The sequence below is a fragment of the Symphodus melops genome (genome assembly GCF_947650265.1).
Source record: "Symphodus melops genome assembly, chromosome: 12".
Lineage (NCBI taxonomy): Eukaryota > Metazoa > Chordata > Actinopteri > Labriformes > Labridae > Symphodus > Symphodus melops.
Window position 1 is genome coordinate 20,751,703 of NC_136702.1, and position 26,545 is coordinate 20,778,247.

The 26,545-nt window shown below is 39.4% G+C and overlaps 3 protein-coding genes across 4 annotated transcripts; 1 reads left to right on the forward strand and 2 right to left on the reverse strand.

Moving 5' to 3' along the window:
* Positions 1-67: 67 nt before the first annotated feature.
* Positions 68-8,335, forward strand: parp9 (poly(ADP-ribose) polymerase family member 9). Its single transcript, XM_079357304.1, has 8 exons — positions 68-225; positions 1,642-2,528; positions 3,451-3,681; positions 3,809-4,024; positions 5,317-5,377; positions 6,659-7,131; positions 7,327-7,486; positions 7,582-8,335. The coding sequence occupies exons 2-8, from the start codon at positions 1,647-1,649 to the stop codon at positions 7,863-7,865; spliced, it is 2,307 nt and encodes a 768-aa protein (XP_079213430.1). The 5' UTR covers positions 68-225; positions 1,642-1,646; the 3' UTR covers positions 7,866-8,335.
* Positions 8,336-10,302: 1,967 nt separating this feature from the next.
* faima (Fas apoptotic inhibitory molecule a) lies at positions 10,303-15,867 on the reverse strand. 2 transcript variants are annotated; one of them, XM_079357546.1, is made up of 5 exons: positions 15,779-15,867; positions 15,035-15,169; positions 14,692-14,920; positions 10,710-10,759; positions 10,303-10,486 (listed from the first exon to the last, which is right to left on the reverse strand). In XM_079357546.1, exons 2-5 carry the CDS (start codon positions 15,146-15,148, stop codon positions 10,337-10,339), a joined length of 543 nt encoding a protein of 180 aa, XP_079213672.1. In that variant the 5' UTR covers positions 15,149-15,169; positions 15,779-15,867; the 3' UTR covers positions 10,303-10,336. The 2 variants fall into 2 exon arrangements, with proteins under 2 accessions (XP_079213672.1, XP_079213671.1); XM_079357545.1 differs by having other exon boundaries at positions 10,304-10,486; positions 15,731-15,866.
* Positions 15,868-16,953: 1,086 nt separating this feature from the next.
* Positions 16,954-20,531, reverse strand: cxcr2 (chemokine (C-X-C motif) receptor 2; the record flags this gene model as incomplete). The annotated part of the gene is made up of 2 exons (XM_079357988.1): positions 16,954-19,057; positions 20,454-20,531. 2 exons carry the CDS (start codon positions 20,529-20,531, stop codon positions 17,990-17,992), a joined length of 1,146 nt encoding a protein of 381 aa, XP_079214114.1. The 3' UTR covers positions 16,954-17,989.
* Positions 20,532-26,545: the final 6,014 nt, after the last annotated feature.

Consider the following 26,545-nt stretch of genomic DNA (forward strand, 5'->3'; position numbering starts at 1 on the left):
TGCTCTTTACTTTCACTTTTGATTTCCAGGAAATGAGGAGTTTCTTGTTAACAGTGTTGAGCGCACATAGGACAGCAAAGAGGGGGAAGGACACACGCACATTTATAGACATATAAAAGTAACGAAGTTGGCTGTACTCCCGAGGGGACGTCCACAGTCCGCACCCTGTCCGACTGCTTTCTACTTTCTTTTTCTCCTCCGCGGTTCTTTTCCACAGAGGGACAGGTGAGTAACACCAATTTATGTTCTCATTTACACCGAGTGCAAGCTTTGATAAATGGCTTTGGAGCGTCTGCATTCACACTGGACTTGACGTTTAAATGTTTAGTTTCTATGAACTTTTGCAAACAATTTGTTGTCGTGTCTCGTGAAGCATTAGGCCTACTATTATCTCGCGCGAGTAGCCGTAGTTGCGCAGATGTGTAAAAATGGAGGTGTAGGCTGTAGGATAAAGTGTCCATACGAGAACTAGTTTGAAGGGTTAAAACAAACTATAGCCTACTTTTGTGCTATAGATAAAATTTCACCAGCGTGCCTGACACTTAAGGTGCGTAATTTAAAAAAAAAACGCTTTAAAATACACTTTCAACCATAAATTCCTTTTATAATTTTTGTGACTATCAAAAAAGTCATAGTAAGCAAAATAATAGCCCAGTCATTTGCAACAATTGTAAGAACACCTTAGAAAACAACTTCTATAATAAGCTTGCTTGAAAAATGTTTCGGTGTGTACTTGCAAATACCAACAAGGAAGACATTGCGTAGTAACGTTGTAATTAAAGTTTTTCTGAGATAAATAAGAACTTGGAGCAAATAAATTGTATCGTCTCTGTCTCCCTCTGCTGGAGATAAAGCAAAACTGCAATTCTGTTGGAAATTTAAAGGCTTTTAAATTGCCTATTACAGAGCTCCCTGCAGACTAAAGGCGTTAACTTGTTATTTCCAGTACAGACTATTTAAGATTCAAGAACCTTCTCAAATCTCAGGGAACAGTTAAACAGCAGCTTTAATCCAAATTGCCTCCAATAGTTTTCAATGGATAGATTTATTTGTATTTTCTGGAAGACTAATTGTACATTTTAATCATTTCTATTGCTTATTATTAAAACGTATTTTCGGGGCATTTTTACCTTTATTGGGTAAGACAGCTGAAGAGAGAGGGGTGACCTACAGTAAAGAGCCGAGGTTGGATTCAAACCAATGGATACTGCTACGAGGACTATAGCCTCTGTACATGAGGTGTGACATAACCGCTAGGCTATCTTGCACCACATATTCTTATCGCTTTAATTGTGCCTCTCTCCTTTTTAGATTTTGTTTATCCGTTTTATTCATCCATACAAGATGATTGAACTATTCTGACAGTTACAGATGCGTGGATTGAAATTTCTTAAGCTGATTCAGATTTTGGTTTATACATGCACAATCGCTGGCTGACTAAATACTTTTTTGCCCCACTGTATATACATACATATATACATACACACACACACACTGACACTGATTGTTAATTAACTGTCTATAAAAAACTGTACCAGGTTACATGACTGACTGACTGACTGACCTGGTTCTTGCTTACCTTGCTGGGTTCCTCTTAATTGCAATAATGTAACTTTATGTTTCTATCGCCTCTTTGTTTAGGAGCCATGACCAGTAAATTAGACGTTCCCCTTAATGGGCGTTCAGTCAACATTGTGAGACAAAATCACAGGGCTTTGTGTGAAGTCCTTCAAAGCAATTTTGGATGTACGGCCATCATCGATGGGGTGGACTTCGATGATGATTTCAGCAGTGCATGGCAGAAAACGCCACCCAATGAAGTCCAGCCAAGGTTTGCTGTAATGCTGCATTCAGGTGTTCAGGTGTCAGTGTGGAAGGCTGATCTCACCTCTTATAAAGCAGAAGCTGTTGTGAATGCTGCAAACACCAGGCTTCAGCATGTGGGTGGCCTTGCATTAGCTCTGTCCAGAACTGGGGGTCCAGATATCCAGAGAGAGAGTGATAAGCACATCAAGATGAAAGGGGAATTGCAGACAGGAGATGCAATTATCACCAGTGCTGGGCGTTTACCATGCATGTACATAATTCATGCTGTGGGCCCTGAGCTACACTCCACTCAAGATGTTTTTAAGGCTGAACCGTATTTGAAAAAGGCCATCAGAAACATTCTTGACATAGTGAAGGAGAAACATCTGCAGTCTGTTGCTATCCCCGCCATCAGCTCGGGAATTTTCAACTACCCTCTGCCACAGTGTGCGGACGCCATCGTGTCAGCTGTGAAAGAATACTATGAATACTCGCACTCTCCCAAACATCGTCCTCAAAATATCTTTCTGGTGAACAACGATGAGCCTTCAGTCCAGGAGATGACCAGGGCCTGCCGTCAGATATTTGCTGCCCACATGCCCATGAGTTACAGTCAGGCTGCAGGAAGTAAAGGCAGAGAAGACGTCACAAGCGCCACCAGATCTGTCCAGATTGGAAAAGTCCATCTGACGCTGAAGAAGGGAAAACTTGAGGAAGAGCACGTAAGAACCTGTAACGTTTATATGTCCACAAGTATGACACACTGTGAGGAGTTTATGACAGATTATGTAACTTAGTGAAATTCATGCACGTTCTCTTTATCATCTATGATTCAGGAATCATAGATGTTTGAATATGGGAAGTGCCTATTTTAAAACTTTCCATGCCAATATTCAAAGTATGTGACGTGTTAGAACACGAGCCAGGCATGTTTAGGGTAAGACCTGCAGAGATATATGTATAACCACTTCTCACTAAGGGACAACCTCATGCAGCTTTCAGTGATCAGAACTCCAGCACTTCCCTTTTTCTTTCACAAAAAACATTCGAAAGGTTACACTGGACTTTCTGATCTGCAACTTTACAACGCTTTGTTTTCAGAGAGTGATTTATAATTTGGATAAGAGCGCTGTTCCCCTCGCCAGTGGCCACTGTCACGACTCGTGGGTTGATTTCAGAAAACGTCACCCTTCACACCGGCACCATGCAGCGATGTCCTATTCACGGAACCGCTCGAAGCCGCTGAACGACAAAACAGTAATATCAGAGGAGAGGTGACGAAAGCTCGTCTACAGAAGACAAAATATTTATTTACGCAGTTGACGTGTTTCTCCTCCTTCAAGACCCCAACTCATCTTTACAGGAATGCTTCTTAGTTATAAAAATTCTCCTCCTACATATGTAGAAATGAATATCTGTCCCAAGCTGTCTGCCTCTGATACTGACTCGTGACTCTTTTCTCTGAGCTCACAAGTACATTAGTCATAAACTAATAACTGATGGTGTTAGAATTACTCACAATACCTTTTGACTTAAAGCATCATCCTTAGTTCACATATGAGGTACAGCAGCTACAGTCTACAGGGAGTGTCTGATGATCCCACTGTTTATTTGTTATTATATTTGTTTGTTTGTTTTTCTCAGACGGATGTCATCGTAAACACTGCAGGAAAAGACAGAGACCTGACCAGTGGTCAAATCTCCTCAGCTCTACTGAACAGAGCTGGTTATGAAATGCAAAAAGAAATAAATCGTGCTCCTAAAGGAGACGGCGTCATCATTACCAAAGGCTACAAGCTTCACTGTGAAAAAGTTTTCCATACTTTTTGCGTTGAGAAGTTTGGTGGTGGATGGTCCCAAGCAGCGCCGCATGAGGTAGGGTACGAGTTTAAAAGTTGTGTGATTTTCAAGTTGTGGAACATTATATCATACGGATTTATAAAATATATGAAGAACTCTAAATATATGACATTTTGACTGCCTGTTTTGTCATCTGTCACAGATTCTTTTTAAGTCAGTAGGTGAATGCTTGCAGCTGGCAGTCAAACATAAACACAAGTCGATTGCCTTTCCTGCCATCGGCACCGGACATCTGGGGTTCGACAAAAGAGAGGTTGCAGAGATCATGGTGAATGCAGTGACTCAGTTTGCCACGGCGACCCAAGCACCACTGGAAGTCTATGTTGTCATATTTCCTTTTGACTATGACACATTTCAGGTAATGCTAAAATACTAGAGATGTATCGTTATAACCAGTACCAAACATGCCTCAGATGCTAGAACAAATATGAACTGAATAGTTGCTAATATTGTTATTCAGTGTAGACAGTGGACAGATGTTTACCTGAAACTTTTGGTGATAAAAAAACAAAAGAAGTCCGCCAACATCAGGTGGTTAGGACTTCTTATTTGTGCAGTGTGATCAAAATAAGGTGTGAATATACCAGTAGTTAGATTTTCATCAGTGTCTTATCTTGTTTAATCCTAACTGTTATCAAGAGGATGAAACAATAAACATGTTTAAAGTCCTGTTTTAAAAGAGCCGAGAGATGTAGAGAGCCCTCAGGTTAGAGCCCTAATCCTCAAAGCTGCCTCACCCTGTGAAGCGACTATCCACAAAGGATACGTCGCTGAGAGGCTAAGGAGAGGCCTAATATCTTCCCAAGCGCGCTGTCCAAATAATAGCCTACTGTGATGCGTAAACTAAGTTTGACCTTTTATTAACAAAAAAAGGTAAATCAACTTATGACAAAGTGTCTTACCTCATAATCACAGTGATACAAACAGTAGCGTTAAAGATAGCGGTCAACAAAAAATACAGCGACCCAGCTCACCCTCTCTTTTACCACAAGAACAAAAGGTGAACAGGTGAGTTAAATAACTTCCACACCGCCACCCAACCCCATGTGACCCCGCAACCCTCCTATTTAGTATGATCCCACAATAAATATAATACCAATAACCCAAAACACCAACACATAACAGCCTTACAAATATACTTCATGGCTCCAACACCCTGCAATGCTCGGATTTCGAGGTAAACCTGTCCCAGAGGATCTGTGCAGCCTCTTAACAAATATCAGCTCTCAAATATATTTTGGGCCTGGACTGTTCGGTGCTTTATAAAGGAGGAGTAGGATATTATAATCCATGCTTTGACTCACGCTACACCAGGGTGACGGTTCTGTGAAAGCTTTCTTGGCAGTATTTATAAAACGTTGACACATAGAGGCCGAATGTTCACATGAGTACCTATGAGAAACTAAAGATTATACTCTTTTGTTAGGGAAGTGCTAGTCACAACAATTACCTTTTGAGTGTAAGAAATGTGTTTTTTTTTATTCATTTAAATCAAATGTAATACCTGTGAGTATGGTGGAAAGGGCTGGTCGTACAGGTTCAATTTCCAGCGCTCTCTCTAAACTTGATATCTCAAGAAGATTCTGATTTGTAAATGGTCTCTTACAAAAGAAATAAGTGTACATAAAGGACTCACATTCTCTCTTTCAGGCCTTTGAAGAACAGATGAGAGTGCTCCAGAAACGAGCATCTCCTCCCGGCTTTGAACCTGGTAACACAAGATTTCAGATATCTTTTCTTCTTTGTGCTGCCAGAAGCTCAAAGTGTGCTTCTGTTGGTGAATTCATAGTCGTACATTTCTTGGATGATCGTCTTAGATTTTTCTAAAAAATCTTTAAAAAATGATGTGAAGGGATTGTATAGAACAAACAGGCGTCACTTTTGCTCCAGAAAGGACTGCAATTGAATCATTGGCTTTGATTTGGCTCACTTAGTAGAGTTAATCATTAATAGTAGAAATCTCCATACTAGCATGTTTACAGTTCTCTATTTTTCTCCATAAAGGGGAAATGCACTTTCAATTAATCAGTCATTATTTGGACAGCGCCAAATCTTTACAAATGTTATCTCAAGACGCTTTGCAAAAGAGCAGGTTAAAGAGCTAACTCATTGCTTTATCAGCAAAGAAAAAAGGAGATAGGAGGAGACTGGATAAGATGTAGGGAGGATTTTTCTGTGTATTATACAGTATATACACACACAAATCAGACAAGGGGCGGCATCAGGCGGAAACTGTACATCTACTTTGTATTTTACATATGAAGTAGTGATCATTGTAGTCAAGACCACACTGAGTGATCCGAGGCAAGACTGGGACATTAAGGGATCAGGATTGAGTCAAGACCAAGATCACTCACAGACAGACAGACATCTTCTAACATTACCAACTGTAAGTTACCTTAAAATAGGGATTTTCGTGCAGCTCTTAAGCACTGGCAGGGAGCATAAAGAGGTCAGGAGGCAGAAATTGATGCAAAATAAAGTTGTTGATTTATTGACCAAAAATATAACAAAATAGCCGAACAAAATTCCTCGGTAACCTAAAAAAACTGAAAGAAAAACAACCTCATCTCAAGCTGTTGCTCACTACAATCTTCTCTCCTGGACCCTGGCTTGAGTCTGCCTTTATACCAAGGCTTCCCTCTTCAACTAGGCTCAGGTGGCCTCAATCAGCCTAATCAGCCCACAGGCTGCAGCATGGCAGAGTCTTTTCACACATCTGATCAAAAATAGCCTGTGAGTGTTGATCTCGACTGGTCTTGATTTCAGATCCGGAGTACGCCCAGTCTGAGACGAGTCTCGAGACTTTTTTGAGTTCTAAAACATTAGCTCATTGCATGTGTCCCTTAAAACAAGATCATTTTCATCTGCGGTCCCTGGAACTACAGCCTAATGCGTATAATGAGAGCAATTTGAATGTATGTATGACTAAAGATGGTGTAGAGTGATCCTAGATTGAAGCCCTGACACTTAATCATGTCTCTCTTCTAAGGTTTCGGCGACCGAGATCAATTCCAAGGCATCAAGGCTTTACCTCCGCAGATAAGCCTGCTGGGCTCAGAAGACAGAACACGCGAGGCTGAACGATGGCTCCAGAACCTTCTCTGTCAAACCCATAGCACTGTCGTCATTCGCAACAACTTCATCCTTGAGTTTGGGGAGCGAGAAGATCAGCAGCTGTCTCCCCTGGTGAAACAGGGTGTCTCCTTCGAAGAGCAATTTGAGAATGGTCGTGCTAGCATCGTTGTGAAAGCGAACTTGAGTGAAGATGTTGCAGTCGCAAGTTTGAAGGTTGAGGCCATCCTCTGCAAAATACAGGAGGAGTTTGTAAAAGATGAAAAGCGGGAAATACAGCTATTGACCAATACAATGTCTTTTGGAAAAAACACATTGGCAGAGCACACAAGCAAGGAGTTCAAACACAGATGTTCTGACATCGAAAGACAGAATCTGTTGGTTGTAAAGGTACAGTGGCTGTTTAAGTACACTGGATGTACAGTTTGTGAAAAAAGCTTAAGTCTTTATCATCATCGAGTTGATGTCACAATGATGTCTTCACCTAATTGCATGGCTTTAAATGTTATATGTAGTACAACTAGAAAGTTGTTTTGTCCTCATCGACTGTAAACCCTAAAGACTTTTTTGACGTTTTATGTCCAGGTGGAGAAAGTGGAGAACCCAGCACTGGAGATGATCTTTGAACTCAAGAAAAAACAGCTGAACTGCTCCAGTTCTCGAACAATGTTTCAATGCATTCCCGTACAGTTCCTTGAGCTGGTCAGTCAAATCGGATTCCACACCTGGATTGCTCCACCCAAAGGTATGATATGTTCTACAAACAAGAATTTACATGACCATCATTTTTTAGATTTTTTAGTGCAAACCCTTCTCCTGCTTCTCTTGCTCTGTACACAGACCCAGCATACGGAGAGGGCATCTACTTTGCAAGAAAGGTGTCAAAGGCCATGGAAGTGTGGGAGAAGACAAACGCAGAGTATGTCTACTTTGTGGAGGCTGAGGTGCTGGAGGGAAGGTCCACCTCTGGTAAACCAGGTCTCATTCTGCCACCTGCTGTGGGACAAAATCCCCAAAACCTGTACGACAGTGTGAGCGGCACATCTGATGTCTCTGTCATATTCAGTAGATATCAGGCTCTGCCAACGTACATCATCACCTGTAGGGTGCAGTTCCCACTGTGAACATGAATGAATACAAATCCATGGGATTTACATTGCTCTCTTCAAGGCTTAGGATGATGATCAGAAACAATGTCACCAAGAAGAAGTCTGGTTGACATTACATATCTAGTTTGAGAGCAATGCGAGTATTTAGGGGGATTATTTTACTATAACTTTCTTTCTGTCATGTTATTTGAAATACAACTGTAAACATTAAAGCTTGATTGCAGCGTTATAACACAATGCTTTTTTGGCAGTGGTGTAAGTTGTTGTTTGCAGACAGCATGTTATTATACATAAAACACTGTTAAAGATGTAGCATTAAAGGAGTTTTAAGTAGATTTACTGTTGTGCCCGTTACAACAGGTGACAGGCTTTTAGTCAGCAGCAGGTATGGTGATTAATCACAGCGCTACAACAATCACATAGTTGTTACTAAATTGTTAAAATGTAAACGTGCTTGTAAAAAATAAACAATTTAAGAGGTGGAACACGTCTCATTCTTAAGTTTAGAATATCAGGACAATTTCCTTTGCCACCTTTTTGTAAGTGACAAACCAAAGCTGAGGAGCTACATGGATGTTAAATATGAATTAAATACAATTAAGATTGTAATGGTAAATGGAACTGATCTCATACAGAGCTTTTCTAGTCTTCTGACTACTCAAACTGATTTTACACTGCAGGTCACACCAACACATTCACACCCTGATGATAGAGGTAAAGTGACCATCAGAAGTAACTAATCTTATTCATACTCAACCAAACGGTCTGGGTTCGATCCCCAGCTCCTGCAGCAACACGTCTGATATGTGCACGTGCAAGAAAAGTAACCCCCACTGTGTCATCGGTGGCATATGACTGTGTGAATGGGTCGGTGTGGCCTGTTGTGTAAGCATGCTTTGAATGGTCAAAAAAACTAGAACAGCCGATACAAGCTGGGGTTCATTCACCATTAATGACAGCTGTTGAGACCATTAGAATGCTTAAGATCATAGCATTGATAATGATTAAGCATTAATGTTTTTCAATCAAATGACATAGATGGGACAAAGACAAACTGAGAGCTCGTCAAGTTGTAAATAACTTTAATATGCAACTGTGACTTTATAAAAATGTCACACTTTCAAGTTCAGAGTGATCTGGCTTTTCCACAATAGAGGACACAAATACAGCTGCTTGATTGTTTATGGGATTATTACAGCTTTTAAGATCGTAGACAAAGACATTTACAGCAGTCTGCTAAAAGCTAACAACATACTGAAATATCAACTGACCGAACAAACATTTAACATTTCAACAGAACAAATGAGTAATTCCTCAGCATTGCACACTGGAATGACACTACAGTTGATGATGCTCTGTCACCCTCCTACTCTGAGGTACTCGAATGATTAGAGGGAGATCAGGTTGAGTCTGGGGTCTACAGGACCAGCTGCGGGCCAAATCAACAGTTGTGATACATGGTACAGGAGGAACAACAGAGCCAGGCTGAGTTGGATAAATATGGCACATCAGGCCTCCAATGTTGAGAATATTACTGAAATGAATACAAGTAGAAATATACACTGATCAGCCATAACATTATGAGCACCCACCTCATATTGTGGAGGTCCTCCTTTTGAAGCCAAAACAGTACTGACCTGTCTGGACGTTGTGTGTTCTTGTCAATCAAAATCAGGTTGAGCCCTTTTAGCATTTTGAGCTAAAGTAGCTTGTTGGATTGGACCACCTTGAGCTGTGTTATGGCTTAAAGAATTAACTGGCTACTTTCAGGCATATGCATCTGTGGTTGTCATAACGCCCACAGATGTTGAGGATGGAAAGTGTTTTAACAAATGCCTCTATATATAGTTTTTTTATAAGGCTGCCCAGGACCGTGTTGTGGTGTCATTAGCTGCAGACCTTGAACGCCACACTAGAGCTGCAGCTTTGAGATCTTCTGTCATCCGGTCAACTCAACATGTCCGTCTTCAGAGCTGCTCACATCGTTACCCTGACCCATGTTCCCTGTGTCCACGCATCATCTTCATGGACTAAATGTTCACTCAGTGACAAACTTATCCCACCTGCTGACGGGTGTCATTATAACAAGGTGAGAACAAAAGGTATTCACTTCAATTGACAGTGTTCTTAATGTTCTGGCTGATAGGTGCACAGCGAAGCCATTCAGTCACTGGAGTGAATCTTTGAGTTCATCACTGACTCTAGTTTGAATAACTATCTCCTGCTCTACAAACACGTCTCTCTGTCGCTCTGATACCTAGACACAGACGTTTAAACCTTCATTCAAATGCAAACACACACACACACACACACACACACACACACACACACACACACACACACACACACACACACACACACACACACACACACACACACACACACACACACACACACACACACACACACACACACACACACACACACACACACACACACACACACACACACACACACACACACACACACACACACACAAACATTAGTTACTCTGTGCATTCAGCTATCTCTGTGCCGTCCACAAGCAACGTGTGAATGATCCCGTCTCGTCTCTTCCCACTGCTCACTGCCTTTACGCAGCAGTTGTGGTCTCCCAGTGTGAAATGTGTCTCCGTGCCGTCTTCCACAAATTCCCCCTGTAGACACAGAAGAGTGGACAAAGACATCAATCAGATGGACACCTCCAGCTGTAGATCTGATGTAAAAATAAGTTGCATGAGGCAGTTATCCCACAGACGTTAATGTCAAAGGTGTTGGGAGTTTCTGACTTAAGGAGCAACGACTTGGACATCAGAATGAATTCTCACATCTCAATCACACAATGAAACATTTAGGAATTGTTCTTCTTGTCACACTTACTGCAGTCTCAATATTCTGTCCATTACACCAAACATCCATCGTGTCTTTCTCTGAAAGAAATCAAAAAGACGTTGAATCGATGAATTTTTCATTCATTCAGTAGGGCTTCCACTTCACAGGTTTTGAACAGTCCCAGTTTGTGTATTCGTTCGTTCATCTAATCGTCTTCTTTCCCAGCTCAAGCGTGAGAGCAGAAGTCCTCACTGGTGTGGTGTGGCTCACTGTCGAACATCTCTGACCGACAAACACCTTCTTTTGAAATGAATCTTACTCCATTTGAAGATAATAGATCATAAATACAGGATTATTAGTTCTATTTGAAACAAGTTAACAGGTGCTTGGCTAAAGTGACGGAGGAATGTCATTTTAATTATTATTATTATTATTCTTTCATTCACAACAGTTTAAGTCTTTATTTAAGACAATGCTGAAAAAGTTAGTCAATAAAAAATGTTTGGAGCTCCTTCAGCTAATGAGCTACGCTTAACAAACAACATTTGCAACAATAAAATATTTCATGACAATATCAACCTAGTATGTGTTAGTTCTTTATTTTCCGGGTTGAGTAAAATATTGTCATTCATTTTTTATATATGTTTATCATTTTTAATTAAGTATGTTATGTTTACCTGCTAATTACTGAAGTCTATATAACCTGTAATAACCACCTAGTAATGATGCTTTTGATCCAAATACAGTCACAGAGTGCTGGAGGTAACTTATGATTAAAGGCACAGTCAGAAGAATTGCTTCATCCAAATGTGTTCGAGCTAACCTTTCAATGAAACAAGAAGAATGATAGTTAACTTTAAATTACCAGGCAACATTAAATCCTCTTTATTTCAGGAAATCTCAGTAGTAAATCTCTGCATCTACAACGTCTACACAAACAATCTTGTATTTTGGCTCCTGTTGGACAGGACAGTCGATACAGAAGGAAAACAAGACGTGGGTGGGGATCCACATGCAGCGAGCCCACAGACCTGAAACTGGGCCACCCACGCAGAAGTAAAACATCCAAACATGAGATAAGACCTGACCGCTAAGCCATCTGCAACCCTCCAGGAACAACATTATCAAAATCAAAGAAAGGTAGAAACAGTAAATATTGCATCTTGTATCTGGTACAAGAATCAGTAATCAAGACGCAACACACAAGGTATCAAGGATTTTCTTTCTGTCAAATAAAAATCACTTTGCAATCCAGGAGTGAATTTCCCCTTTGAAAGGATGTATTAGCATCGAGAGGCCTAGTGGGAAAAAAAAACAAAAAAACCAACCTCACTGGTGCCAAGACTGATGCAGTAACAGTAAAACAGACGCATTTAAAATGTCTCAGGAGACGCATGAAACATTAAAGTTATGTATGTGTGCTATTCTACTGCGGCGCTTTTGGTGAAAATCAGACCTCTGTACATGTTTGACTTGAAATAAAACTTAAAGCATGCACTGACGTTTGACTTCAAATGGACCAGATTTATTTGAAATGTTGCAAAATCTGAACCAAATTTAATATAAACTATAAAACAAAAATATGAAATAAAAAATGACATTATAAGTATAAAAGTAAAAAAAAAAAGTGTACAGATAATCCCAAGGCTCATAAAACAAGAACCCAAAGGAGTTTCAAAAGATACGGCTGGGGTCAGAACGTAAAGCAGGTTACTTCATGTTCCTTTTTGGTGTGAGGCAGAGACGACCTTTGCATCCCTCACAGAACACTGGAGGTTTTTTTTACCTCCTTGCATCTCTTACAGTACCTCCTGGACTGAGAGCCATCCTCCCCATAGCACAACAAGGCTGTTGTCAGTACTGAGATGTTTTTGGAAATCCAGTCTGAATTTTACACACTGTCCCACATGCACCTGTATTGTGCTTTGCCAATTCCTCAAACAGAGCAGGACTGGAAAAGAGAGCGTGTAGCCCCGAGGAGGAGAGGGAAAGACACAAGGTCCATTAATAAGCTGGAGCTCAAATCTTGGCCTGTGACACGCAATTTCCTGCCATTGTAGACAAAAAAACAAAAACTAGTGTGGGCTGTTGAGGCGTCAGCAAGCTAAAACTTTGTAGCCACGTTTTCTCGGCTTAGCCTTCATACGCTGCCTCATGTTTAAGCGGGACTTGGTTGCCGTGGCGTAAAGCAGTCACAATTTCTGCGTACAAAGGCTTGTTTTTGAACAGCCTGTCAAACTCTGCAGTGTTTTTTTTCCCGATCATTGTACTCGTCCTCTGCGGGGTTGCTGAGGTGCAGTAACCACAAGCAGCTAGCAGCTAGCAGACCACTTCTCGACAAGACCATCAGACCACATCTTGCCAAGGTGCCCTTGAGCAAGGCACCGAACCCCCATCAGCTCAGGGGGCGCCTCCTGTGAGCTGCAGCCGCACTCTGACATCTCTGCATTAATGCATGTCTCCAGGTCCTGCTTGGACATTTCTGTGCTTCAGGCCTGTGTGTGTTAGAAGCATGTCTCGGGTTAATAAAGTATGTAATTATTCAAAAAAAAGATCTGCTGTACTTCAAATTGCATTCCTTACAGTGTCATGCTGATGTTCCACTGTGTGATTTCTCTTTGCATTGCAGTGTTGAAGAGAGAGGCACAGCAGGAGCTACACTCCTACACCTCGTCAGCTCCGACACATAACAGCATAATCGGACCTCCACTGGCCTTTGCTTCTGAATTTGATTGTAGTCAGGGGCATAATGACTTCACCCCACCATTCCACATCTGTGTGTTGCACATTGCACGCAAGGAGTAATGTGGCCACAATTATCCCTCCTTCAACTGGTAATCTGTGAGCACCAATGGGAGATGAAGTCCTTTGAGCGTCTTGTGCTTTCACACCTGATAAACATTACAGGCGCCCTCTTGGATCCCATGCAGTTCCCCTACAGAATCAACAGGTTTTTAAAGTATGCTTTCAACATGGCCCTCCAATTCCTCTAGCATAGATCTGGACTGTTGATTTCAGCTCTCTCTGAACAAACTCACCAGGACAGACTCCCCCAGAGGAACACGCCTGACTCTACCTGCAGATGCTTCCCAGGCTTCGCCGTCTGGCAGGAGGCAGCAGGGGAAGCCAGGGCATTGTTTTTGACAGCGGGACCATTAGCACTGGCTCGCCTCAAAGCCTCGTCTTTTTTTCTCTACTCTTCTCCCTGTACACAAGCAGCTGCACCTCCAGTCAGACCAACACAGAGCTTAATTATGGTTATAGTTGGAAGAAAGTATCCTGCACCCTGCAGGTGCTAAACATGGTGGTTAGCTTGTGCTTGTTTGCAAAATTATCTGCTTTTCTGTTACAAAAAATATATATATTTTCAGGAAGCTAACAGCCTAGATAGAGGCAATATGCATATGCTAAGTCCTGCTATTAACCAATACAAATAACCTGACATTTCAGGTTCTGTATAGAAATGTGATGCAGCAGGTGGTTGCAGGGCTGGGTGGGCACTGACAGTGCTTCTGGTGGTGATGAGCCCAGAGGGAAAGGAGCCCAATTCGAATGCTGTGTTTACAAGCTGCAACAAACTTTGCTACTGACTATAGGTAAAAGAAAATATTGACAATATCACTAATGATAATTATAATTAACTATTTAACATCATTGTGCATGTTGCACATGGCTGCAGGTGGTGTGCCGCCTGATCTAAAGTAAGCAGTGTAATTAAAAGAAGGATTAACTTGTCTAGATAATAGAGGTGGCTGAAGATGGTTGAGCACTCAAAGCTTTTAAAGAGCTTAGCCTCGGCTCCGGTTTAATATTAGTGCTTAGTTCTGCAGAGTCAGTAATCAATGTATTTGAAATAACAGTCCAACACCAACAATGTCATCAACCTTAAATCTGAAACAAGGCCCCGCATAGCATTCATACTGGCAAATGTTTTGAACGTAACATTTTGTTCCTGTGTTAACAGAAACCAACAAGACACAATCACGCCCAGGATGAAGGTGATTAATATACAAACACTAAAGAGGCTCACCTAGGACCACCCTGCTGTCAACACCGTCCAGGTTGAGCACCCAGGTGCTGGTGACTTTTGACCTGTTCTCCATGTACTTCTTCAAGCTCTTCCCGTTGATCTCAAGAGTGTACTCATAGGCAAACCCGCTGACTGCATCGATGTTAATGGTTGCTTTGGTGTCCGATTTGCCCACATTGAAAGTCTCCTTCCCCACAAGTTTGAACATCCAGTCTCGTCTCAGCACCTCCTGTGAGTGATGTCAAAAAATATATATAAATGTATCAGCTGCAAATGACAAACTTAAGTGAATAATGATGATTGCAAAACACCCTTATTGTCTCATCTTGATGAAAATACCTACCTTTCCATCCACGATGATGATCCTCTTTCCGGTGGTCGTGCCGTGCTCAAACTCTATCCTGTGGACTCCATCACTAAGAGCAACCTCCCACACACCAGCAAGATCATTTGACATCTTCTTGAGCTTCTTTAGACCCTGTAGAGGAGCAATAACCTATCAAAGTACACCTATAGATGTCGAAGCAAATGCATGACTTAAACGATATCAAAACATGAACAGTAACAAGCAACGCACTGGGATTAAGTATGTGGCAACTTTCTATGTCTAAGTCTACAGCATCAAACACCAGTAACATAAACCTGGCTAACAAAGATAACATGCGGAGGGCTGTTTCGAGCATGACAATTTCCGGTGGCAGATTTTCCCTTTCATAATAAAAGTCTTAACTATTTTTGATGATGATGTGAACAGTAGGCTAGACGGAATGAATGACACATTTTAAGTGACCCAGGTGAATGTGGTAGTTTAATTACTGATTGGGTTTTATTGTTTGCAAACACCCGTCAACGGCAGTTTTTTTAATGGACTTGAATTTTACTTTGAAATAAAGTGGAAGTATCTCTGCGTGACAGTCGAGCAACAGTGTGTTCATTTCATAGACTAGTAGCTCTGAACGCGAATGCTACGTTGTTTTCCATCAAGAATAACCATATAAATGGCTTAGGAATATCATCACGAACTATACAGCGATATTACCTAAAAGGTCCAGAAGAAAGCGCTCCAGCTCAGAAGTTACCAAATTACCTGCAGCTCTATAAACGCACGGAGTAGCTAACAGTTGGTTAGCTTCTGCGGAGCCAACAGGGGAGCTGTGACTATGCTGTTGCTATGGTTACATGATATTCGCCTGCGTAAACGCTTGACCACGCCCACTTCTGCAAAAACATCAATCACCAAGACCAAAACTCAAAACTAAAATAAGAAAAATATATATGTTTTTTTTTTTTTTTGTTTAATCTTTCAGCTTATAGTTTTTTTCAGTGCCGTTTCTGGTTTTATCATTTATTTTTTTGATTCCATAATAAAGTCAAATAACTTTCAACATTATTATAATTAAAACATAGATGCATTAATTAAATAAAGGGTTATGACACTGCGTAATCTACAGATATGTAGATTTGATTAGGCTTGTACCTTTTTGAGGGAATAATGAGCTTTTTTTGTCATACAGTCAAAATATACACCTTTTTTTCACCTGGTGTATAATAAATAGTCCAATAAGTAATAAACCTCCAAGAGAAGTTTCAGATGATCGTTTTTTAATGAAAGGAGGCAGCAATAATTTCCTGGACAAAATCTGGGGAAACCTGGAGAATTCAGATAACTTATTTTTGAAACATATTTCATAAATCCTGTCTCAGTCTTTAAAGCTGAAAACATTATGATAATATACAGGTCTTCGTTTTGTTTTTTTTTTGCTGTTTTTACGTTGTAATTTACTGTGCTGTTCTTTTATTAACTATTAATTTTTTGTGAGCAGCAGAAATTCAAATTCGATGCTAGATCTCAATAAAAATGTGTATATATTTGTTTTTATTCTCCCATGTGCAGGCAACATCAGATAACATATTTACAGTAATACAACATCCCCTTTTTGTCAGAGACAAACCACAGGAATGAGGAAGGACTGAAAGACACAGAGTTTACATAATTAAGTTTTATTTTAAGCCAGGTAAAATGACTCTGAATCTATAGAGTATACATGCCTTAAAAGTTTGAGCTGTTAAAGCAAGTTAGCTTAATAAATGTGTTTTATTTGTTTATTTTGTGTTTAATAAACAGCATTTTAATGAAAGCACACAAAAAATAAAAGTGGAATGAGAGATTTTCGGCAGAGTGTAACCCTTAAAGCATTGACATGCTCTATATATATATGTATATGTATGTATGTATATGCCATCACATATCAGCATCAGTACCTTGCCATATCTTGAATATTCATATCTGAGCTCTGTGGGAATTAGCACTAGCTGTGCTACATACAGTATACTACAGTATACTTTGACCGCTACATACAGTCTAAGGCAGGTTGTTTTTGTCTTGTCACTAATACTGAACAACTAGAAGTGACTAAAATGAGTATATCATTTAATTTATATTCACATGTACAAATAATACATCTCTGTTGTGCAACAACTGCTTATGTTGAAAGTTGTTGAAATATTCGTGAAATGCGTCATCTTTTCATATAAAAAAACACAATCATCAAAGAGATGTACCTTGTTTTTTCAAAAAGAGCAGATTTCACCACTTTTTCCTGTTTTGATTAAGACATATGTTTGCATAAGATTGTTGTTTATGTTTCTACTTTGTGATGTGGGAACATAAAAAAAACCCCTTCCTCTTGTCAAAAACAAAGTTCACAGTGTTGAAATGAACACATTGCAAAATAAGAAGATGCTCTCAAGAAAAGAACAAAGAATTAAAACAAGTGAAACCATTTTCTGTGTACATAAAACACCTTAGCTCTTTTTATACAGGCTCATCATCAATTACATTAAGTCTACAGCTGTTCTCAAAGAAATAATACCATACTATGGTTTACAACCAATTCAGTCAAAAGCTCAGCAGGTATTGTTTTTAACTACTTTGGTGATGTATCGCTTTTTCCTCCAGTAATAGCTGGTTTAGTTTTCACCTGATTTACATCGGAGTGCCATGTTTTTGGACTAACATAAATTACACTTCCAACAAGGTCAAATCTGAGTTGTGACAGGTTTCAAAATAAGAAATCTAGAAGATGTTTTGAAGCAAATACCAATGGTAGAAAATTTAAAATGTACAAAAGCTATCAAGGAGTTATGAATACAGATTTAATTCCTATTTCAATAAGCTAACCGTTATTACTATTTTCTCTGCTGGATTTTCTCATTGTTCTTGACCTCATTGTATTGGTTGTTGGGTAAGTAATACTGTTCTGTAAATGCCCATCTCCTGAGACTGTAAAAAGCTACTCTACCAGGAGCTGGCAGATGTGTTTCTAGATCTGTTACTCCCTCCGCTGTTGACTGAGCCCGTTCTGAAGGACATTAGGATCCTCCTGCTGATCAGACCATGTTTGTAAAGGGCTGACAGCAACTCATTACGAAACTTCTCTCCAATGAAGGCGTACAGTACTGGATTAACTGCACAGTGCAGGAAGGCCCACACTTGGGTCACTTTCAGAACGGCCATAACTCTATAGCGAGTTTCACACGTCTCCACTTTCAGCGATCCACCTTTAATGAGTGTGTCAATCAGTATTGTGACATTGTATGGCAGCCAGCATAGGACAAATGCTGCCACCACTGCCAGGATGACACGCATGGCCTTGTGCTTTTGTTGATTTTGTGTGTGGCACAATGTCACCATAGTCCAGCTGTAGCAGACGGCCATCACTACAAGTGGCAGGAAAAATCCCACTGTGTGACGCATAACGCGAATGCCAACACGCCACATGTTGCTGCTTTCGCCTGTTATGTTTTCATAGCATATGAACCGGCCAAGTCCTTTAACTGGCAAGCTCTCCCGATGTATTACCACAGGTAAGGAGAGTAATCCAGCCACCAGCCACACCACGCAGCATACCGCTTTCACCAACATGTGATGGGAGGATATTACACGTGTAGCCCTCACAATGGCAAAATGGCGGTCCACGCTGATGCACGCCAGCAGGAGGACACCACTGTATACGGAGGCCTCCTGAAAGCCTGATAGGAATTTGCATGAGACTGTGCCAAAGATCCAACCGGAATGAGCATCGACCGCCCAGAAGGGGAGGGTCAGAGTGAAGAGAAGATCTGCCATCGCCAGGTTCATCAAGTAGATGTCCGTGCTTGCTCGATTTGTCTTCATATAGCAAACGACGTAGACAACTACACTGTTACCGACCAAGCTGAAGACAAAGACAACAATGTAGGTGATGGTTATTCCCACACTGTTAAATCCAGGCAAAGTGTCACTGCAGGGAGGAAAGGACACATCCTCATACGCAGTGGTTGTATCGTTGAATAACCAAGATAGGTCATCGATGACGTCATCCACCTACAAAAACAAAATCCTTTCAGTTTGTTAAAGTTCAGTGGAAAGGTAACAGAGTTAGGCTATGTGATTGTAAAACAATACAACAACAATTACAACATGATTCTATTTAATGTTTCAGATGTATGGACTGGCTACAGCTTGTGTCTTAACGCTCCTGTGAGGCGCTTTGAGCCTGTGTAGTGATAAAACACTGATCAACCAACGAAAGAAAACAAGCCTTTAAGGAAGCAGATTGGTAGTAACTACTTATTATTAATGCCTGTGACTGATGCCATTGGGTCGTGTTCAGACGAGGAGGTAAACTGCATGCTGCAGAAATGTTTTCAAAGAAGGTTGGATATGAGTTTTAATCAGAAAATGAGGCTTAACACATGTAACAAGATCAGCAAAGAGATCAGTACAGTTTGTCCAAAGAGGGCGCTGACATAGACAAAAACCAAAAGATCCTCACAAGAGCTTTCAGTAAGAAGACAACAAGTCAAAGGATCTATTTACAATTTCATGCAACTTGTTAAAAAGCAAATATGTAAAAACAATTACTGACTTAAACTCTTTTTTTAGGACGACAACTTTTAAGACTGAAACTGAAAAGCAAATGTAGAAACCATAACATAAAATTACACTGGGTGAAACATATTATTTAGAACATTACATCTCCTGTTGCAGTGCCTATAATCACTTAAATACTGCACTGTTACACACAAGCTGAAGGAAGTACACTGCCCCTCTGAGTTAACTAATTTTATTTTAAAAGCAATATATCTCCCAGAGCAGAGTTTAGTTTAAATAAAGGTCCTATTTATTGGAGCACTGGAAAAGCTTCACCTGTAAGATAAGGTAAGTTAAGTTTATTTATATAGCACCTCTCAGACACCAGGCAACTCAAAGTGCTTTACACAGGCATTTTGACATTTCACAAGATAATTATAAAACCAATATAGTAATTTTAAGAAACTATACTAGAACGTCGCGAGATGGAAGAGCTAAGATAAATAAATCTGAATGACACTTTGTGTCTCTTTTACATACTAGCCAATTAATCCAATTCTGAATTGACTAGAAATAACAATATGTATCCATAACACAAATAAATGGAATAGGTAAATAAATGGGGTTAATTTGAAACCTTCATTAGACTTAAGCTCCTGGACTGCAGCTTTCTGTCATCAAATTTCTCAGTTTCAAGTACTCACACACAGTTTTAGGGTTAGTGTGTGTTTGCCTAATATCATCATTTGAGACAAAATAATTATCAATAATTATTTCATGATATCCCATTTACAGTTAGAAAGAAATAAAATAACATTGATTACTTTTTTATCACTACATTCATATAGGTCTTTTATAGTCAGCTGCAACTTTGAAATGATAAAGATTCAGAATTAAAATGATTTACCTCTTCCTCTTTTGATCCTTCTTGATTAGTGAGAACCAGATACTTCAGAACACTTACAACAAAAAGTTGGAGCTTCATCCTTATGACTAGATGTACACAAAGCTTAACAAGGATGACACTTTTTGGCAGAGTGTTTTGTATATTTGGCTTCGTAGAAGCTGTTTTGAAGAAGAAGAAGTATCACTAAGGAAGTATGAGCAAAACACAGATATGATCTGTCTTAGGCAATCTGCAACAAAAACAAAAAAGTTCTTCTTTCTATATCTCGGTTTTGATCAAACAGGTTTTGATCAGATTTTCAGCTGGTGAACTTGTAGAGTCTGTTTAACTTTTTAAGTGTTGTGGTGTATGAGAGAGGTTTAGCTATGAAATAAAATCAGGTGTGAAATGACCTTGTTGCTATCATAACTGCTGGAGTGCAGTGCAGCTAAAAGTGATACTCAAACTTATTCTTCCCTTGAAAACTAATACAAAATAAAACTCTATGGAGGATTGCATTTCTTTTTTCGACAGAGCACATGATGTTGTCATTCTGGTTTATTATTTACTAATAAATTTAGAATCAGAATCGTTTTTTATTGCCAAGTACATTTACATATACAAGGAATTTGTCTTGGTAGATTGGTGCGAAAGAAAAAACAAGGCTAAAAAAATAACATGAACATAAATAAAATAAAATATAAGAAGCCAATCCCAATACATAAAATGAAATTTAAAAAAAGTCAAGAATAAGAAATAATAAAAAACACAAAATGTACAAAGGGAGCATGAAAGAAAACAAACATTAAAACAGCCAGAGAAAAGTACTTACAGAAGTAAGTGAGGCCTTTTACCTTTGTGCCACTTACAGAAGCCGGACCCTTTGGTGTCACAACATCTTTGGTGTAACATCCGTCTCACTTTAAAATCTAACAAGTTGTTTTTGCTTTTCCTTTGCTTTTTTTGTGTGCCACAGTCATTTTGAAGCAGGGTGGGGGATCTGATCAATCAATCAAACTTTATTTGTATAGCACTTTTCATACAATGATGCAAAGTGCTTTACATAAAAATAAATCAAACCGCGAAAACATGACTGACAAATCTGCCTTGACTTCAGTCTAAGGTGATACTAATATAAATAGATTCCACTAGATGACTTGAGCAGATCCAAAAGGACAACTTCAAATCTTTATAAATGTTTTTGTATTCATTGTTGTCCTGCACAAAATGAGGATTACATTTTTCTTTGTTCCTTCATAATCTCCATTCCTTCCATCAATTGTACTGAATTTGTCCAGGAGGGGGCAGCAGCCACCTTGACCCATGAGTTCACCACAGACCTCACTGGGACTAAACATAGGTTGGAAAAAATGTTTTGGATTTTTTTTTTTTATAGTAGTGTTGGACAACTTTTCAAACCAATTAACATTTTCTCTGTAAAATAAAAGCTTAGTTAACTTATCGGGGAGGAGATTCAGTATATGGCCTGAGAGAGAGAGTGGAGAGCTTTGAGTGTTAATCATCATCAATTTGGGAATTTTAAGTTTCTTTAAGTAAGCCTATTTGGATGTCTGATGAGACTGCAACACTGAGTTGTAGAAACATTTTCTAAGTAATTTAAAGTCACATTATTTCATTGTCAAAGAGCATTTAAAAAAACATCATTAAAAGTCATTTGAAAAAAGTAGCCACTACTAAAGCACGAGAAACAAAGATCAAGATCAAAAGAGGAAGCGCACAGTGTGACACAATGAGTATGACATAACTTACAGTACTGTTCATGTCAATACAGCAGCTGTGAAGAAACAATAGTGAGGGGGATGTAATTAACACTCACAAGAACATTGTGAGTGATTAACGAAAAGCCAGTGAGGTTTTTTTTCTTTTCTTTTAACAGTAGTTAAATATTACATTATTCTCAAATGACCCAGGAATCTTCAGCATTTACAGCACAGTCAGAAGTATTGAATTTTAATGGTTACTGGAAATTGCTTTCCATTATGTTTTATCATGTGGCCAGCTTATTATAGAAATTAGAAATGTACAACTCCATCAGAGAGGTATTAAAGTGTTGTGGGGGTTAATACATTACTAAGAAAGTCTGCTATCATTAGTGATGACTGTCAAGATTTTGATCAAGACTTGACTCTAACATCCATGTTAGATGTGGCTGTTGTTAGATAAGTGTATTTTAAAGACTCCTCCCACCACAGATGTTAAACAGAGTTTGGCTGCCATCACCACAAGACTTCCTTCCTCACTGGTGAATCCCAGTGACCCCAAGGCACCCTTCTACCTGCTCTCAGTGCTAACTGAAGTCAAATGTTTCCTAATATAACTCTGCCTTTTCTATTTTAGACTGTTGTTTTTGCCCATCTGTCAGACTGCAGGCTGCTTTAATCAGGATATTGTAGCCTGACAGACCTGCATGTCTTTCCTTTTCCCTCAGTCATTGAGTGTGCTCTTTTTAACCAGTAAAAAAACAACAAGTAAATAGTTGTCAATATGTGAATCAATTAAACAAGGGATTAAATATTTACGCTAATCATGGTGACAAGATGAAACAACAAAGGTGAAAACTTGTAGGACACATTTTTTGAGTGAAAAGCTTCAGAATCTGAGGCTGGTTTTTCCTCTGCAGATACATAACTTAGGAAATGAATTACTTGTGCAAGACTTTAACACATGACACATCCATTGTAGAAGACAAGGCGGCTTTTATAGTCCCATGTAGCGATTGCATATTTCCTGTTATTCCTTTCCATGGTAGCTTTATTTATAACTTACATTTTCAAAGCAAGCTAATACACATTTTTATCGCATTAGAACACATTTCAAGGCCTGGTGCTTTGCAGTCTTGATGAAACAGAGCACTGTTTGTAAGATTTGTTACATGACTGTATTTACTTTAACCTTTTTAAGGTTATAATCTTCAGTTTCTGTATGCTATGGAGTCAGCGTCTTCACAGCTTTTCTGGGCTGACCACTAGCTTTCAGCCCAATGACACTATAAATGTTTGTTTCCTCTGGTCGAGTTGAAAAGAGGGATTTTGCGAGGGGCTGCTATCCAATTACAATTCCTGTTACAATTCAAACTGTTTAGGATTTAAGATTGGCTAAATAATTAGTATAAGTTTGTTGTATTTGGAAAAATATCGTCACGCAGTGGTGCAACACCAAATAATACACTCACCAAACCTTTACAGATTTGGATTCTATAACAGCACTTTAAAATGTCCTGCTGCCATTAGGCTACCCCTTTGTAGCCTTATTGGTGTCCCAGTGTGTGCGTTTTTTAACAACAATTTAGTGTTGTGGAAGCACTTTGCCATCTGATGGGATAAGGCCTAAAATTTGTTTAATGAAAAGAGTAGTCAAGTAGGAGTTTGAACTCTCACTTAGTTAGCATGCTAACTGTTAGCTTGTTTCAAAGTATGTGCAATATCATTATATTCAAGTGCGATTGCAGAGGATGTTGACCCCTGCAACTCTTTCCAAAGACACTTTAGCAAAGCAGGTGCATGTTTGTGTGGTGTAAACTAAATATTGATGATAGGTAGGGTTAGCCTGAAAGCTCCAACAATGTGCTGACTCTTACAATCTCCCTTTCCAAAAGCAACATGCAAGGTCTTAATTTAAACATTTCTGCAGCTACAACACCTGAGTCCAGTTACACATTTAAAAACAAGTCCAGCACACAATCCAGGCTGTTTGCTCTATGACTGAGCTGTCAGTTTGAAATGGGACCACCCAGACAATCCTCCCGTCAACCCAGCCTGCTCTATTTGCTTTGTTTTTGTCTGCTTGATTGCTGGAGATTAGGTTGTGAACACACCACAGAGAGGCCCTGTAAAGGGGTGTTAAGTTAGATGGGAAAACAGTAGCCAGTGTACACTCCTTCTTGTCAGTCAATATCTTTATTGGTGTGTCAATGGTAACTCCCATTTAGCCTTTGATACACCATATAATGCAGGTCAATAGTTGTTTCTTTTTTTTAAAAGTCAGTGTTGAATGTAGTTACGAACTTCCTTAGTAGTAGTTCTGTCCTTCTTCCTTTAGTTCCTCATATTTCTATCTGACATTGAAGCACAGCTTAAGAGAAATCTTTAAAAATGTGTTTTACCGTTCATAAATTATCCCTGACGTTTTGTAAGAGTTCCAATGAACATTAAACACCATTTACAAGGACAAGCAGGAAATTATTACCTGGACGGTTGGAAGTGAAAAGACTCTGACTCAGCACTTTTAGGATGTCACAGTCAGTCATATCCCTCTGGCTCTACTTTACATTTGAGCTGCAACCACAGAGAATTTTGATAGGCTGTTTTTATGGTGCCAGTTTAGCCTTGAGTGCATTGTAATTGCTGTTGTTGTATATTTTGGTGTTCACTGTAACAAATGATTGTCTTAAATAATCATAACTTAGATGGCTTGTCTTTGAAAATGAACCTAACGGTTTTTACTTTCGTGTTCAGTGAATTTGCTTGGAGCTCATGATAAAAGGAAGTAAGTTTAGTGGTCAAGGTCCCTCGGAAAAGCAAATCGCACATGTTTCATATTTTTTATAAGCAGATATTCCAAACCACCGCAAGAATTATGAGAGTTCAGGATATGTGTATGCAGCTATGATTAAGCATTCCTCTTTCTGAGAAATGACTAATCCAATGTTGAACAAGCCAAGTGGCGTTTTTAATCCATTCAAACAGTTTTGGGCGTCTAAAGTTTACAAAGGAGGTTTATACAAAAGAATTGCTGATGCCGGAGTTGCACCCAACACACTACAGAAACAGAAAAGTTTTTAATGTACAGAAAAGCTTAATAAAGATAAGATCATTTTGTGTTTGTATTGTTGGCTGCTGGTTGTCTGTCTGAAACTTGTGTTACTTGTGTTGCTGCTTGTTTTGTCCAGGACAAAAAGAGATTTCTTATCTCAATGAGTTTTTTCTTCCTGGTTAAATAAATAAATTAAAAATAATTTGTTTAAAGCTCCTCTAAGAAACTTTCGGTCTTTATCGATTTTGGCGAACTAGGGTCAAGTGGCTGTACGCGTGAATGCAAACAGCAGACTTTTTCTCTCTTATTTATCCCTAATATTTCTTCTGCAGAAAGTCAAAAAACAGCAGAATATAATCAGGAGAATTTGGCTTGTGGGAGAGGGAGGAGGTTTTAACCTTTCCCTCCATTCCATGATATTGGTGCACGACTATAGATTATTTGCAACCAGTATGATGTGTGTGTGTGTTTGTTTGTGTGTGTGTGTGTGTGTGTGTGTGTGGGGGGGGGGGGGGGGGGGGGGGGGGGGGGGGGGGGGGGGCGTGCACCCGGCATGGAGTTTAATGTTTGAAATCCTAATCAGATCCTCTCGTGATTCCCAGCCCTTCCTAATACTGAGAATTAAACTCTATTGATCAAGTTTACCCGTGCATGGAATCTGACTCACCTTTAAGGGAAAGGCACACTCACAATGAGTAAGCATCTGGTTTAAAAAAAACACATTAACTTTTTAAAATGTTTACATTGGCCTGAAAAAAACGTTCATTTTCTAGTTTTATTCCTTCACTTATTAAACATGTATGTATTTAGTCATTTCTTCACTCTTACTCTCAGACATGCAGTATAGGACAGCAGGTTGTTTTTATATACAAAGGGTTTCTAACACTGGACTTTTTAAGTCAGCTAACATATTATCTTTTGCATTATTTTTGCAAATTTAGGGTACTTATTTACTTACACTGTTCCTCTGTTGACTCTACAATTACTATAGGCTTCTGTGATGGGACATCAGAAGAACACATTTTGTGGCTGTGAGGTTTTTTTTTTCTCTCTTTTTTTTTCGACATATGATGACGTATGTTCTTGTTATTTCTAAATCCAAGATCTTTTTCAGTCAATGGAAGGCGTGCCAAGTAGCCAGAGGCTTTGGGTTGGATTTCCTGGTTTGCATTACACTCAGTATGATTCACAACAACCAGAACCACAGCATATATATTCCAAACCCAAGTCTTCATTAAGATCAGCCGCAGTGCCTTTTAGGATATTTTGGAGCCTTTAATGTCAATCCTTAAAAGAGCATGTCTGTTCCCTCACAGAGAAATGGAAATGTTATTCCAACC

Bases quoted from the DNA above. Each gene is read 5' to 3' on its own strand.
- parp9 (XM_079357304.1), top strand. From the start codon at position 1,647: ATGACCAGTAAATTAGACGTTCCCCTTAATGGGCGTTCAGTCAACATT. The intron at 2,529-3,450 runs GTAAGAACCTGT...TGTTTTTCTCAG, and splicing joins GAAAACTTGAGGAAGAGCAC to ACGGATGTCATCGTAAACAC. The intron at 4,025-5,316 runs GTAATGCTAAAA...TCTCTCTTTCAG, and splicing joins TTGACTATGACACATTTCAG to GCCTTTGAAGAACAGATGAG.
- faima (XM_079357546.1), bottom strand. From the start codon at position 15,148: ATGTCAAATGATCTTGCTGGTGTGTGGGAGGTTGCTCTTAGTGATGGA. The intron at 10,760-14,691 runs GTGAGCCTCTTT...GATTTCTTTCAG, and splicing joins TGACAGCAGGGTGGTCCTAG to AGAAAGACACGATGGATGTT. The intron at 10,487-10,709 runs GTAAGTGTGACA...CTGTGTCTACAG, and splicing joins GACAGAATATTGAGACTGCA to GGGGAATTTGTGGAAGACGG.